Source organism: Synchiropus splendidus, chromosome 6, assembly GCF_027744825.2.
Source record: "Synchiropus splendidus isolate RoL2022-P1 chromosome 6, RoL_Sspl_1.0, whole genome shotgun sequence".
Lineage (NCBI taxonomy): Eukaryota > Metazoa > Chordata > Actinopteri > Syngnathiformes > Callionymidae > Synchiropus > Synchiropus splendidus.
The window spans coordinates 8,055,031-8,072,380 of record NC_071339.1 but is presented as its reverse complement, the minus strand read 5'-3'; the positions used below and the strand labels follow the sequence as shown (position 1 = coordinate 8,072,380).

Here is a 17,350-nt window from a genome sequence, read left to right as displayed (position 1 = left end):
GTAGCAGGGAGTCTTATTTATTTGACTTGACAGGACTAACCACTGCAACTTCATGATGATGTTAAATCTCAATTCTGAGGCTGGTGGAGTTCATGCACCTGTTTAACATATGCCTTGTGCTGGCTGAATGAAAACCTCCATCGTAATGCGTCATGACTCTCCTTGTCAAAGTAGTTTCCTGTAAAAGATGTAATGCTGCCATGAGTCAAGGATAGTCCACTGCACTCCCGCTCTCCGACTATATTACACCCAAATCCAATAACGGAGATGACTGGCTCCTCATCGGCATGCATGATTTTCACCTTTGCTGGAGCAGGGAACGTCATTGATACGAATTTAGCTGATCAAATGAACGTGTCATATGGTCCTTTCTGTTACTCTTAAATATATAAGAGAGCATCCAGTGTGGAACCCTGTCTGGTTGCTCCATGTCAAAACTGTTTCCAGGGTAAAGCCACAGTTTACATGCAGTACACAGACAATGGAAGTATGAGCAATGAAGAGTGGCGCTCTTCAGTCCTTCCGGCTCCTATGACCGTGGAAGAAGAGTCTCTGGATAAAATAAAAATATTCAAGAGACTCTGATGTCTTTGTATCACAAGGAACTAAAGCACACTTTTGATCAACCATGCTAAGGATTGCTCGCGTGGTGATAATGTCATCTCCTTAAACACATCTTAAAAACATCTTGTGGTCTTCTTGTGAGAACTGAACTTTGGCTGAAGACAAATTTACACATCTGCAGACCAGCGTCGTCGCAAGTCACGAAACCCAGCTGATATCAGGTTTCTTATGTCTTCACCGCAGACACCGGCTAAGACAGAGGAACAACTTCTCAATTGTATAGACGGTTATTAGATTAGACTGCGATTAGCTTATTTTGTTTATTTTTGCTGCGTAGCTGAAGCTTGCGCAGCCGCACATCGCCCAAGCCGGTGACAGTCGACCAACTCGGCAACATGCTAGCTTAGTCGAAACATTAAACACATCATTCAGGTCGTGTAGTGCAACTAAGAGAAATTCCAATTTCTCTCCAGTGGTCAGACTACGCTGTTTACATGCATTTTAAAAGTCCGAACTCAGACGGACTAACTCAGTATTTCGGTTTTTTGAGCCTTCACGTATTTTTTTCCGTGCGTTCCCTCTTTCTTTAGCATACAGAGTCAAAATTTTGAAATGAATATTTGAGCGCTTGTGATCAGGTCTTTCATCTTTTTTTGCGTTGTTCCGTCCTCCATAGATCCCCGCCAGTCACAAACTGCCTTGTCACGTTGCCAACGTACAAACCCAACGTTATTATCAGAGGCTGTTCCTGAGTCACTCAGATTGGTTTACTCAGTATAGTTGCAGCTGAATCTTGGTCACCGGTGAGGGTGAGACCTCTGGAAGCCTAGACGGGTTTGGAAAAGTTGTTTTGGGTTTTTTTTTGGTCACTCCTGAAAGCCTTGAATGAACCTTTGGTGGGATCATGAGGTGATGGGGGACATGTTTCTTGGTTTGTCCGGTAGCACCTGAAGTTATTTTCAGAAATGGAAATTGGACTCAGGCTGTTTACAAAATAAATCTTGATTCATTTTCCATATTGGAATCAGATCTTGGGGAAATTGGATTTGGTTTTCAGTCTTTTGTTTTTGTTTCAAATAGGAATGAGAAAACCATAGAGGGATTACTGATGTGTTTCTGCTGCCCGGATTTAAGTCTGTGAAAGCCACAATCAGGATTTGTCCGACAAAGCAACATGCTACATCAGCACTTAAAAACTGTGAAAATGCTTGCCAAGACAAAGGCAATCCCCTCATCCCTTTCATTATCAGGAAGAGGAACACTGGCGGAGGAAAAAAAAAGAAGCTTGTTTTATGCTTATCCCTCAAGGACTTGCTGGTGGAGAATCTCACTTCATATCTGGAGGTGCTTGCTTCTTTTTATGTACACTTAGCTTTTTCAAATGTTTGTTCGTGCTGGGGATTTTCAGCCAAGCGTGCGCTGCTTTTGAAATCAGTGACCCCCGACTTCAAAAATTTCACAGGGCAAACAAACTGACTTTCAAATGTTCACTGAAAGACAATATTTGTGGAGAGCAAAAATCTGCTTCGATGACGAATAAGAAATGTATCGTCCGATTTCCCCAACGTGAAGTTCACCTTAAAGCAGTGCTTCTCAATTATTTTCTATAGCGCCCCCCCACAGGAGGAAGTAAATGTTTCCCACCCCCTGACTCTCTGCCGCCTCTGTAAATAGTATCATCTGTCTATAAAATTATTATAAGTACACCTCAGCATATCATTGTACCCTTAAGATTAAAGAAAATAAAATAGGAATATAAACCAATTTACAGTAAAGAATAAGTTTATTAACATTGTTTTTTTTCTGTAACAGAAAAGACTTGCATCAATTTGCCTGAAATAAAAAAAAATATATATATATATATATATATATATATATATATATATATATATATATATATATATATATATATATATATATATATGTATATATATGTGTGGATGTGAAATTACACTTTATTCCAGTAAAGTAACCTGAGATCTAAAGGGACCTGCCTCACTATTTGAGAAGGACTACCTGAAAGAGTCATGAATGTAAATTGAAAACCACAATTCCATCATTCCGTGTTGAAATATAGATAAAATCTCTGTCGGTGAACCATCACAAGGATGTCATTTCAAGTTGGAATCTCTCACTGGTGCTTTACGTTTAAAGAGAAAATGGAGAGAAACCACTATCTAACAACAATAGTGAGGGAACCCAGCCGTAGACAAACAGCAAGTCTGAAGACTGAAGCCATTTTAAACTGAAGCAGAGTGATGTGTTTTGCCGGTTTGATGTGTTTTCGCCGTGAGGGTTGTAGGAGAACAAGTACCCGTTGATTGTGCTGCCCACATCGTTGCGCCTGACTGCTTCTTCAGTTGACACAACCATCTGACAGAAAAAGGGGAAAATCTCTAAAAATCACCTGCATTCAGCCCATGTTTGAAAGTGCTTTATGCCACTGACTCATATTATTTATTTTACTTAAACAACTTTTTTAACAAGAACATTTCTGAATGTAAAGATTATGGCCACGTTTGAGAGCAAGTAAAGCAACTGGTGAAGAAAAATGATTGTGCATCGTATTGTGAGCTATGGGGAAATTGTGCACACATTATTAATCACACTGGTACTTGGCTTCTCTGTACAGTTAAGAAGAGGCCCAAAGCTCGCCCTCGTACCAACATATGGGAGAAAGTGAAGAAAGTTTGAGGGAAGAGGGCTCTGATTCTTTTTGACATTTCCCATCAGGGTTTGCTACATCAAGTCAGTTAACATCATTGTATGTCCTCCCAAACCAACTGGCCTTCCTGTCTTAGTCGCAGACTTGGCCCCAAGTTAAGGAGTCTTACTTCTTCTGTCTAGATAGAAGGGATCAATGCGACTGCTCCAGCAAACCCTATCCATGCATTAGGGTGTCGAATCATCATCCTGTCACAATTGGAATTATGCCATGGGTTTTGATTCAACTGAAATGCATTTTGTGTTTTGTAGGCTCCCAGAGGTTCGGATTTCAGACAACGGGCCGTATGAATGCCATGTGGGGATCTATGACCGGGCAACAAGAGAGAAAGTGGTCCTGGCTTCAGGGAATGTCTATCTTACGGTCATGTGTGAGTACAACCTTTTGGAAATTGAACCTACATGGACTGTGTGTATTGTCACTGGATTTTAATCTATTGAAATCCAATGAAGTTGGTTCGTAATGGTTGGTATCACAGAACCAGCTAATGCTGTTTTTATTTTCATTTTTACTGCACCTTCGCGACAGGTCTCACAGTGCCGAATATATTCCGTGTTAGCCAGTAAATCCCATTTTAACCCCTCAATGCCGCGATTCCGTGAATGTGAAAATCTTCAGCTTTCACCTGCTTCACACAACAAGTCATCCCCACAAATGCGCATCACACTCATTGCCACTTTATCGTCGTGTTGGTCACTGTTTTTTTCTTGACAGCATGCACTGCTGGGCTGAACGGCTGCACCGCCCTTCAGTTTGTATATTTCACTCTAGCACCCATGCTATAGTCGGGCGTCTAGTGGTTGGCCACTGGATTTAGTCCGACAGGCCACAAAAGGCCCGCAGGACATGAGTTTGAGACCCCTGCAATAAACCTACAATTTCATGGCCACACCATTGTAGCATTGCTGCTAACATGGAACAAGAGTAATGCTACTCAGGTAACTCTGGTAGCATTACTCTTCTCTATTATTTATGTACTTTTCTTGCTAAAAAGAAAATATAAAGTATTGCCATACTTTCAGTATCACAGGTTGTCATGATATTTTATCGGCACACATTGGGATTTGTAGCACTGCGAATACCTCAAAACTGTTATCTTTGCTCTGTTATGCGTTCATTCCTCCAATCAGGAAGTTCCAAGTGGTCCATGTTTATTACATGTAATTACATACACTTGCATTGACCGGTCACACAATCTGAATTCATGACACATGTTCTTTATGGGTGGGATGATATGGGTAGCTCAGGATTCTATAGCGATACCATGGCAATATTTGTCCCACGATAACGACAATATTACAATACACAATATCTGTGATATGTCGTATATTACAAGAAATTTCATCAATGATATATCACAATATGTGTAATTGAAGCAGAAAAAATACCCTTAAAAGGAGAATGTCATGAAATGATGCATTTATTCAATGTACCATGAACAAAGAAAACTGAGCTCAAAGAAACAAAGCATTTGCACAGTGCCTCACTGCCTCCAGTCTTGTCAATATAAGCGATGGAGAGGTGGACAACTTAAAGTGCATGATCATGAATAACATGACATGAGTGAGAAACAGTGCTTCTCCCATCTAGTGTTGAGAGCTTATGTTGCCACCACACAATTCAAAGAACGGACATGTCCAGCTACAATAGCCTTCACCGATCCAGAAGCAAAAATGCAATTGTTTTATACCCATCAATAGGGTTTGAAGTGGTGACGCCACAGTGAAAAAAACGCAATGCATTGTAGGCCAACTGGAAAGTTTTTTTTGACATTTCGCATTTCACAACGTGCTTTAACCAAATAAGGAATCAAATGTGTGTGTTGTGCTTCTTCACAAGTGTCACATAGTGGCAGCACTCTGAGTATCTTGCAGATGTTGATCATCTTAATTTGGAGTTTATTGAATATTTTCTAACATCTAGAGTTCATGGTATGACTTCATCAAATTATGTCTGTCAGTCCGTGTTCTTGATTTAAACTTGGAAGCCATTAGCAGTACCGTTGTTGTGTGTCACTTGACAGCAGAAATGTGTGTTTTATCCATTATTTATTGCAACACAAACGGCAAGAATAAATTGCAATATCAATTTTTCCACCACCCCTACTGTACATGCTTAGTGTGCAGTTGTTCCTCGGCCCACATCGCAACACCTTTTTGGACTTCTTATCTAAGAGCTAGGTGAGGGGTGAAAAGGAATGATAGAGTGATGAGAGAGCACCCAAACTCAGCTGGCTCTTAAACCACCACTCTCCAGCAAACAGGAAGCAGAACGGCCTCTGGCAATGTGGCTAATTGCTGTCTAAACTGAAACAGAATTATTCATAACCCATTAGTGTGTGAATTCCAGTGAAGACCCAACATAAAAAAATGTGGAAAGGAAGAAGATGAGAGAGAAAAAAAAGTTAATTAATAGGAAGTACCAAGATCTCATTTTTTAATGAATCTTCATGAAAAAAAGTATCATTGCTGAAGTTATTTCACATTCACAAAATAATTCTTCTGCTTGTTATTATTAGCTATTTTCCTTTTCAAATGTGATCATTTATCCTGCAATTTATTTTAAAAAAAAGAAAAAATTATATATATATATATATACATATATATATATATATATATATATATATATATATATATATATATATATATATATATATATATATATATATATATATATATATATATATATATATATATATATATATAAAGATTTTTTTTGAAATTATCCTATATATGCTTTTCAAATTTTATCTTTAATCCTGCAACTTATTTTGGAAAAAAAACATATTTTATATATATATATATATATATATATACACTAAATGTCTTGATGGTACCAAAGGTATATTAACTGCAACATATTTCTCTCTCCATCTCTCTCAGGAAGTCTACCAAGAATTTCAAATAGCTTCTTAATCACATTAAAGCGCTCGTTTTAACAGGTTTTAGCATCAAAGAACCTTTTTTTTTTCCCCTCCTGGAAATGGCTTCAAGATCAAAAGCCCAAAACGGAGTTTATCGTTGTTTCTCCAGCAACTCTGTATTTAAAAGGCATCCTCTGCAAACTAAGAATGACTCTACAGAATGTTCAATAAAGCAAAGTGTGTTCTCCCGCTATACTTTTAATCCCAAAGCCTTGGTTCTAAGTAAGACGGGGAAAAATTCATCGAAAGCCAAGAAAGGCAGCGATGTCAGGATATGTGTTTCATCAAAAGGCTTGTCGAGCAACTTAACCGAAATTATGATTATGATACTGACCAAACCCAACGGAACCCTCTTTTTATTTGAGGAAATGTATGTTGTGATGGATAGCTCATCTCTTATATACTTGATTTTATTGGTCACCATATTGTTGCCACAGATGAAACGCTGGCTCTTGGTTGTGTCGGATTCTGCTTCACCTCAAACTAGTCATTTTACCTGCTTACCCCGTAACTCAAGTGATTTCGATCTGTCTCCACTCACCTCTGCTGACATGTCTTTGACACACTTCCACTCCAGCTTTATCCTTCCACTTTTATCTCCGGCAGTCTCTTAATCTGCTCATGCTGTGTGACTGCTAAAACTTTCTTCCTCCAGAATACATGCTAAACCTGTCTACATCTTCTCCCTCTTCTCCTCCATGTTTGGTCCAATTTAAGAATCATTATATATGAGAATGAAGTGTCTGCTTACCACACCGTAGGACTCTCATATATATATATATATATATATATATATATATATATATATATATATATATATACACATACACAGTGGTGCCTCGGTTCTCGACCACAATCCGTTCCAGACGGCCGTTTGACAAGCGATTTGTTCGAAATCTGAATTGATTTTTCCCATGACAATGAATGGAAAAAGACATAATGCGTTCCAAGCCTTAAAATAGTCTTTTGTAGGAGTGAATGTAGAGTGTCTGCTGCAGGTGCGCTGTTCCTCTATGTGTGTGGCCGCTGCATGTGGGAGGGGTTGCCGAGTGAGTGAGGTCTCTCCAGAAGTGAAGAGGTGCCCGGTGCGTGTCCAGCTCTGAATGTGCGCTTCTGTGCAGTTTGGCTGTGACAAAGTCATAAACCAAGTCACACTCTGTCCCAGACTCGCCTCATCCCTGTCCCAGCTCCAGCCCACAACAGGACATCAAACCCTGGAGTGAGCGCTGCAGCACCTCCCCTGTGACACTCTACCACGGTCCAGTGTGGAGACAGGAAAGGTTTTACACCTCAATATGAAGAAAAAACAGCCAGTAAATGTAGCTAACGGGACACGTCTGCATACAAAGGCTGCGTTATACACAATAACAAAGCGCGTCATGGGTCAGCTGATCGGTCCGCGCGCGGTATGTTTTTTTCCGGCTAATTTCGGGGGAGTTCGAGTTCTGGATTTCTGTTCGAAATCCGAAGCAAAATCGAGAAATTTTTGTTCGAATTCCGATTTGTTCAAAGACGTTCGAAAACCAAGGTACCACTGTAATCTCAAACACAGCACTTCTGAACACACAACCACCAAGTCACATTTAATTTAATTCCATGCAAAGGCACCCATTAGCTACTTGCTACTGAAGCTAAAGCAACCAAACAATGCAACACGCAAATGTGAAATCGTACTTCATCATGTTTGGAGCCTTTTCCTCTGACCCATCTTTAGTGTTGACATCACCATCTGTGCAAAATAAGGTCATAATATGAGGCTGGCGGAAATCAATATGTCTCTTCCCAACAGCTCAGATTGGGCCATTGTTTTTGATTACCAGGCGATTTCGCTGCGTCGTCTCCAAGTTTATTGGTCTTCTCCGGACTCACCTTGAGAAGCCAGCGTCTTGATGATTTGTGCTGGTTGTATGCTCCAGACATGTGTTGTGTCGATCAGATGAGCATCGGGCTTTAAATCCTCCGCCATGAATGTTGTATTTATATTCAAACATTTTATCACGTATTCTCAGAAACCAATTTTGTCCCAACCTTTTTTTTTTTGTTCGGAGTGGAGATGTAATTTAAATGAAAGCCTCCAGGAGAGAATGAGTCTGGTGTTTACAGCCACTGGAAACAGAGATGAGAGCAAAGGTGTAGAGGGACTAATTACCTTCTCATCCCATAAAATGGGGCTGCGCTTCAATAATAGATGCCAGACTTTAATGAAGTTTTGCAGATCTGCTGTGGCTTGTTTATAAAGGTGAAGGATTAATGGCACGAGACCGACCCCAGATAGTACTTTCAGATGCCCAGATAGGTTCTTTCTGTTTGGGCAGAGAGGACGGCCATTTATTACCAGGAGCCTCTCGCCAGCCTTCACAGTCATAAATAAAAATGTTTTTTTTTTCTCAGGTGTGAAAAAGTAACTTGAACCACCCAGAAATTAATAATAACGTACACAGCACAGACCAAAGGTTTGGACACAGCTTCTGATTCAGTGGTTTTTTTTCTTTGTTTTTATGACTTTCTGCATTGTAGACAGCCACAGAAGACATGAAATATATGAAGCAGGACATATGGAATTATCTAGCAAAGAAAAAATGTTGAATAACTGAATATGTGCAGACAGTTAGTAGCCACCTTTTGCTTTGTTGGCAGCGCTGCAAACCCTTGCCCTTCTTAAATAGCGTCATGATGCAGTCAACCTTATCAGGCGACTACATCATGTTTTTAGTAATTACACACTTCTTTATTTACATAATTTTTTAAATTTATTTATTTATGTTTTGATGCCTAGTGAGATTATAGAATGAAAATAGTTGTGGAAAAACTTTTGGCCTGAACTATGTCTCCAGTTACTGTGTAGCATTCGGTGTCAAAATGTGGAAAAGTTCAACTTTTCATTGTAGCTGGACAAGCAACAGCTCACTGGTGAGCAGTTGTAGAACCCATTCTGACTTATAACTATGAATATGGATAGGATTTTCTAAAGCTGTGAATCCCTTATCTTGGAGACCGTATTTGACTCTCTTATTTGGGAGTAGTCTACACACAGTGCTCAGGGAGTTAGGAATTTTTGGTCGACAAATCTCCCGACAATTACATCAACTTAAATATTACACAGCTCCCCTATTGTCCTTCGACAGGTCAAATGAGTCAAATCCTCCTCTTCACTTGCATAAGTTATTGTTAAATTCATGATCCTAAAACGTTATCTTCCTTTACTGAACAACTCAACTGATGATCATAAATACAAGAACAATCTAGTGGTTGAAAACTCAAATTTAGTGCTAGAAGTCAATCAATATATCGGCCGTTTTCGGACCATTTTTCGCATGGTCCAGGCTTGATCATACAGTATTTGCCCCGCCAATATTGCCGCCTCTTGTATTCAGAATATAGCCTGGTGCTCATTCGTGCTTTTGGAAAAGTGCAAGTGAAATCAAAATATCTGCCTTATATTGGTTATTGGCTTTCCCAAGCCACCTGATAGCATATCGGCCCAAAAAAAAAGCATGCCTGTCGACCCATACTTGAAGGCATTTTTATTCCTTCGTTTTGTACTTGAGCACTAACAGTGACATGCTAACATCAAAGTCATGGGCCAAACACAACCTATATCTCTACCTCATAACATCCATCTTTCTGTCAAATTCCCTTCACCTCAAGCTTTCTTATTTTCGAAGTTTGAAGGTGACGTCGAATTTGACACATTTGAATCAATGTGCCGTTAACATTACCACAAGCCTACATTGACTTGAATGATGAGCTATCTGTCTTATTGACCATGAAAAAATGACTTGAGAGGCCAGATCAGGCCCCTGGGCCTTGAATTTGATGCATGCATTTTGGACCTTATTGGAAAATGTGGGTCCTTTCAGAGTGGAGTTTGCGTGTTCTCCCAGTGCTTCCACACCTTTCCTTTGGCCGCTCTGGTTTCCTCCTACATCCCCAAAACATACAGAGGTCATTAGGTGTGATGTGAGTGATTGTATTTTTGTGCCATGTGATGGACTGGCGATCTGTTCAGCGTGTCCTCACTTTTTTGCCTTCCATAACAGGGCTACCGTAGGTTGCACATAACCTCAAAAAGCATTTGCTGTTACAGGAAGCCTGGCTGGTCTTCTTTTGGGACATAGCGAAGGCATTGACCATTAACCTCCGTGAATTTTGTCTCTGGAAACTGCAACCTTCCAGACTAAAACAAAGTTAAGCAGATCCAATTTGGGGGAACGGTAGGGAATACTGTGGGTGACTGCAAATGGATTAAAGGTCTTTTGATCAGAAACCACAGGAGGACAAGTGAGTTGTCTGTTGCTGCCACAGATGATTTCAGGAGTTGAAATAAAGACCTGTTTTTTTGTGTTATCTGCTCGTGTAAGCAGGGTGGGCTGATAAAGGCCAGAGGCGACTTCAGTTCCACTTTGGGATAAGTAGTGCTTCCATCCTTCACCTACAGTATTAAGAGGCATTCATGAGTGGAAGCACTGCAATGTCAGGTGAAAGTTCTGAGAAGCAAAACCAACCTCTCCCCTTCCTCAAATTCCAACTCCAGTCATCATTATTTGGGCTTCTTCCCCCTTTTTTAAACTTGAAATGTCAAAAGCAAATGATTCCAATATGGGGCTCTGGAAAACAATTGGTATTCGCATCAGTAGCCAAATGAAGTGTTTACCCTTTCCCAGCACACCCTGGGTCACCGTGGGGGTCTTCTCCGTTCTGCTCACTTTACTTCAGGTCCCACTGTGTTCCCTATCATCTTGCCATGAGACATTGATGACATGCAGACATGTTTTATGCATCGCGGCATTTGTGACATGATTTAGCCACTCTCTAATCTGATTTATTTTGTATCCTCTTCATGTTCACCACGTCATGTTTTCTCCCTTTCAAATGTGCATCACCCGTCCTCTGACTTTCTTTTGCACTTTTACTAATCAGGTTTCATGATTTAAAGTTGAGACAGCCACTGTCGAATATTTAGTCTCACACGACTAGAATAAGGGATAAAAATGAATTATTTAATGTCTGACTTTGAGTTAAACCCTGGGGTGATAATTCAGGGAAAAAATAAACAAGCCAACGGCTTCCTCCAGGTTTTTATGGCTTCAAATAGAACAAGCTCAGCATCACTGAAGATTCTTTCATCATAATATAATTTAACATTATTTTATGTATGTGTTATCCAGAAGATTCATGAGATGTGATTTGACACTACTTCCTAAAGTAACAAGAAAAAGTAGCTACATGAACTACGTGATATTTCTCTTGTAGAATTCATGAAGGTAGTTTGTCCTTTTTACTATTACAGTTAATGTACAGTACTGGTTCATTCTCATTTCACCACACCTCTAAGACAAAAGAGATGGTGGTGGACTTCTTGACCTCACCCTGAGGCCTGTCTACACTGACAGAGTGGAGGTGAGGACGACAGACTGGACTGGTCTGAGACCATCAACAACATTCACAAGAACGGACAGAGTCGACTATACTTTCTTTGGAGGCTCTGCTTCTTTTAGATCTGTTAGAAACTGATGCTGCTGTTCTACCAGATGGTTGTGGCCAGTGTCCCTTTTTATGCTGTGGTGTGCTGTGGAGGCAGCACTAGGAAAAGGGATGGAGCATGGCTGGACATACTCCAAGAGCAACGGCTGTGGTAGGTACACAGCTGTACTTTGATCACTGTAACGGAGAGAAGAACAGTGGACAAGATCCTGATGATCCTGTATAACACGTCCCTTCCCGTGCACAGGACTCTGATCAAACAGAGAGTGTTTTTAGCCCCGTGTTACTGTCGTTCACCAGCTCCAACAGACTCAAAAACTCAATAATACCTCTGGTCATTCCTCTCTACAGCTCTGCACTGAGGCCTGGGTGGTTGTGACTGCATTACACTATCTTTAAGTATCCCTGTCTCTCTCTCTATCTGAGTGCATGTTGGGAGTGAGGTGTGTGAGTGGATTTTTCATACTTTATTACATTTATTAACAGTTACTAGTAGTGTTTTCATGGGTGTAGCAGTTCTAGATCGCCTTCTCAGTAAACCTAGGGTTCTTCTGTGGGCAGTTTGCCGGGTTACAGGTTTGAAGTCCAACTGTTGGTGTCTTGCCACAAGCGCGTCTCGTGCCATGGCGAGAGTGGAGTTCAACTCTTTAACCCCAAAACGTGGGATAAAAGTGGCAGTGACTTTTTTAAAAAAAGCAGCATTAGATCGGCTGCTTGGATGAACAGGAGCGTGGTGTTGTTCCTGGTGGAGTTGGAGAAGGTTCACTGTGTGGTCAAGTCAGGGATCGATGTGAACGGCTGCTCCATTGCCGTGCAGCCGCTCGCACTGCTGGCCAATGAACTAATGAGCAGGGCGCTGTCCAGACACGGTGAAGTGCTGTCTCTGGTCCTGTTTGGATGTAAATCTCCTCTGCTGAAACATGTGGCGTCTCACCGCCACGTTTCACAGCTGTAAATCATACTCAATAATCCTGGTGAGAGTAGATTAGAGACACTCGGAAGGGACACACGGTGGATTCCTGTCCGAACCCCTGAAACATCTCGTGGAGGTGGTGGCCTCGAGGCTGAGGGATGTCCAGAAAATATAGGAGTTGTGGACCCGGAGGAGCACAGACAAAAAAAGAGCCTAGCATAAGACTGTGGAGAGCAACGAAAAACCCCAGACCCAAGACCCAAGACCACTTTCCAGACATCGTCCTGAGCCCAGGGCTTGGAGAACACAGCGCCCCCCTTTTAAAAGTCACTGAGTAAGATAAACTAACGCTGTGTAAAGTCAAGAAGAAAACCATATACGGTGTATAAAGACCATCGATAGGTTGGACTGAGCAACAGAGCCTCCAAGAAACTGGGAGATGATTGTAGACCACCTGCTTTTAGTGATTGTCCCTTTTTACTGGACTGTATATCATGTTTTTTATGGAGTGGGAGACGCTTAGTTGTTTCTTCTCTCTTGTAAAAACTTGTTTTTAGTCTCTTTAATGTAAATTTTACTCGGGGAATTTTGATCATGAGTGCGGGGTACAACAAAAATAAAAATTCTAGTAGTTAAATTTTATCTCAGGTGATCTATAAGAGCAGGAGAAACAGAATTGAACACAAGGATGGTCAGGAGGCCAAGGCAATATGGCTCATTCGCATCAGGGGGAGGCTTTGGCTGGAGTGCAGATTTTATAAACACATGAATGTTTTTAATGGTTTAAAATCAATACGTTTTTTTTTTTTTTTTTAATACACTGTATATGTTAAATATTAAAAATGGAGAACTGAACTTTGCACACTTTTTAAAATAATGTGATTTTATTATGATTGACTTTAACTTGTAATACGCACTTCACGAAACTATTTGAATAAGGAAAATGTCAATTGTGTTTTGCAAATTGCGTTTGAAGAAGAAAAAAAAAACAATACAATGAGTGTCAGCATTGAATCTGGTTAGAGTTGGCGGTGCTGCTCCAGAAGTGCTCGGAGCTGCTGGGGAGAGTCCCAGTTCTCTGCTCTCAGATGGAGTTAGATTTTTTTTTTGGTCGTGTAAACTTAAGTGGGACATCGTGTCGGTGGAGACTGAATTGTCAATAAAGGGTTTACAAGATTTGCTTACATTACCATCATTGCCAGAAAAATAATGACGCCTCGGAGCATTTAAACCGACTGTCCTCTTCTTGAGCCTGGAGCCAAGCTGAATGATCTCGCTGCCAAACACTTTCTCACCATATGCCATTAGTTGTTCTGGTTGAATTGCATTGATGTGCCAAAAGAGTCGGTAAAGGAAATGTACAAACACAAACCAGCGCTGCAATACAATACCATCCACATTGATCACATATGGCAGAGAGAAAACTAAACAATGCAAAATGCTGAATGCCAAGAAAGGCGACTCACTGCTGCAACTTCCCCGAGCCATTCAGCACCCAGGATGCTGAACCGCATGTTCCGATTTTTCTGTCTCTTCCGTCAGCCAGTAATGTGGTACGTACGAAAAAATCTGGAGAATTTAAACATAATTTTTTTTTTCACGAAATTGTTCAAAAAATGTGTGTCGCAACATGTAGGTTTTTATACATAGATGTTGGAGTCATTGAGTTTATTATGAAGCCATTTTTGCCCTTTCCAACCAGTCCTTTTTTCTTACTGTCTATTTTTGAATCCATTTTATCATTTTCTGGCGAGGCTCTTGATGACCTTGGTACACCCTAGAAAAAGGTCGTCTAGCATTTACCTTTATAAATTACGGCTCAAAATACCTGTTAAGATTGACTTTTAACATCCAGCATCATAACTCAATTATTTAGTTTTAATTATTGTTGTTAACTATTGTTCATTATTTTACTCTCCTTTCTAATTCATTTTCAGTGTTTAAATGTGGTCTGCATTATACCTTACCATTATACCGCCATTGACTGTTTTGCGTTCCAGTATATGCCACAAGTTTAATACTCGTGACAAGCTTTTATTTTTAAAAACCAAATATTGTCAAATGTAGACCAAAGACTCATTGCTTTTATTTTCAAACACCAAGTATTGTCAAATGTTGACCAAAGACTCAGTGCTGGATTCACGTAGATACTGGAATAACACCATCTTTGCTATGGATGGTTGTCCTGGGGTTTAAAACTGCAGAGTAAGTAGTTGGATATTGGTTATTTAATCCAGCTCTCACAGTGTCTCCCTCCTGCGCATTGGTCTGTGATAATGCAGGCTCTCAAAATATTACTGTCAGAACCTGTTCTGGCCTCTTCCACAATGACAATGATGATGCCCTACTACTGACATTTTTCCTTGAGAGAGCTTATCAGATCGACATCTGTAAACCTTATGTTGTTCATTGTAACCTCCGCCTGGTGACGTAGAGTTACTTCCATCGAAGACTTCGAGCCATGCTGAAGTTTGTTTGCCTTTAGATGCGATCTACAGCCTTTGATATGAGAGATATCAAAGTTGAATACGTCACTGAAAAAACTAAATGTCCTAATGCTCTATATATATATATATATATATATATATATGTTTTGAAGGCAGAGATCTCACATTGATCGGCAAACTTACATAAAACCAAAAAATGGTGCAGATGGAAGGGAATTTGATGATGGATGGGAAAGTGGACGTATGTATGAGAGGTGGTGAAGGATGACAAGTTGTGTATTTTTGCACCAAACGGACGCATGCCTTATTCAACCTCCCAGCGACTGATGGTATTCAAATCGGGAGTGTCAATAAATATACATGTTGTTTGGCTACAGCTTGGACTGCGTGTAACATTTTGACCCAGTAGAGTAGCAACTAAAGTGAAAGGACGGCTTTCTAGCACAGTGGTCAGGCCAGCCATGTATGGTTTTGTTTTAGTAACACTGACGCATTGAGAAGAGGCGGAGATCATCGAGAAGTTTAGAGAAAAGGTTCAGGAGACCAGACTCAGGTGGTTTAGACTTCTGGGGAAAAAAAAGTGGAGGCATCTGTTAAAAGAAAAAGAGGATGACTATTGACTTTCATGGCTGTGGAAAGAAGACTTGAAGAGGAGAGGTGTGACTTGGAGAAGAAGAGTGATTGAGGTTGACTCATGTAGCTTCATTATGACCTGACCAGTATCATGACTATACATAGCATTATGTTTGCAACCTTGGATGTAAAGCAATGGAAACAATTTGATGCGTGGTCGGCGTTAAGACACGTTGACTACTCACGTTTTTTCGCTGTGAAATCCACAAATAAAAGGAAGCTGTGACCTGAGACAACTCATGTTGCTGTCATAATGTGCGTCCGCTTCATAAATCTGGCACCACCAGTCTTTGTTGTGAAACAAAATGCGCATTCTTCTGTTTGACATTGAGAGACATTTATTAAACCTCACCGGACACTGAGCCTCCTGGCTGTCATTCATTAATCATGTAGAAATGTCAGTCGGTAATTCCGCAGCAGCATAAGAGATGAACATCATGCAGGCATCGTTCTTGACTATTCAGTCTGTCCAGTGCCGTGATGTTTTAGTCCGGGGGTAAAAATGAGGTCACATACTAGTTTGTTTCTCTGCTAGAAGGCATGAGATATGGCATCAAGCAGTCACCAGTCAGTGTCAGCCAGATTAACATACAATTCATAATGCTAGAAAATAGGACAGTAGTGAGTCCTGCTGAGATAGATAGACGCTATTGATCTATGCTGCTGCATTCACTCGTCCACAACTATTCACACGCACGCTCACAGTGAAGAATCCGGTCAAATGCGCAAATTCAAGTTGGTTTTTAAACCTCATGTGCCTCTAACCCGAAGAGGGTGGCAGTGTTGAGGAGCGACGAGGAAGAACTATCTTAGAAATGAGCTTTACAAGTCCGGGGAGGCCAGAGGTTTGGATCCGTGAAGAGAAGAGACTTGTTGTACGAAGAATGTTGGCAACAGGGAAAGAAGAAGAGGAGTTTTGATGAGGTTTATGGATGAGCCAAGTTAGGATTTCAACTATGAGACTTAAGGGTGGAGGTGACTAGGGTGCAGTGACATCCAGTGATGGGGAATTACCAGTGAAGAAGAATGCATCTTTCTGCATAGTTGCCCAGTAGATAAATCGCAGTCTGTCTGAGGCGTCTTCGTTGGAGCAAAGAAAACACGAGTGACGCAGGAAACTTCATTTATTTGTACAAACAGCAAAGGTTTGGTATCACTCATCGAGCATGCTCACGATTTTTGAAAAAATCTTCTACTGGTGGTGGAAACTAGTAGGTTGAACTATGCAGTCAAAGTGGACCTGAAAATGTGTGCTCTTTATTGTAGCATTTCAGAATCTATGTGATTCGGAAAAACACCACTCTGTTTGTATAGATGAGTAAAATCCTTAAGGAAGGTACCTCATCATTGTGCCACTCAAGGTTGTTGTTTACTCAGAGGTTTTTTTAGGTTTTTCTTTCCTTTTTTTTTGGCAATTCAGCATTTTTTTTTTTTTTAGCGGCACATGTTGAAATGACTAAAGGAAGCATCTTCAAATGGTTCCACTGGCCTTTCAAGCATCACTTTGGAATAACCTTGTGAAGTCTTTCATAGTCGTGCTTTCTTTTTCTTTTTTTCCCGGGGTAGTGTTTACTCCTTCATCCGAAGACGTGGCTGTTTGATATTGAACACATTGTCTCCCCTGATGTCTCTTTGTGGGCATCACCCCTCCCTCCCGGGTT

At 40.6% G+C, this 17,350-nt stretch overlaps 1 protein-coding gene across 3 annotated transcripts in view; it reads left to right on the top strand.

The window, feature by feature from the left end:
- igsf21a (immunoglobin superfamily, member 21a) overlaps positions 1-17,350 on the top strand; it is a 212,102-nt gene that overhangs the window by 112,819 nt on the left and 81,933 nt on the right. For all 3 annotated transcript variants that reach the window (XM_053867448.1, XM_053867446.1, XM_053867447.1), the window contains one exon: positions 3,541-3,659. In XM_053867448.1, the coding sequence (XP_053723423.1) occupies positions 3,541-3,659 (119 nt within the window). The remainder of the gene's footprint in view (positions 1-3,540; positions 3,660-17,350) is intronic.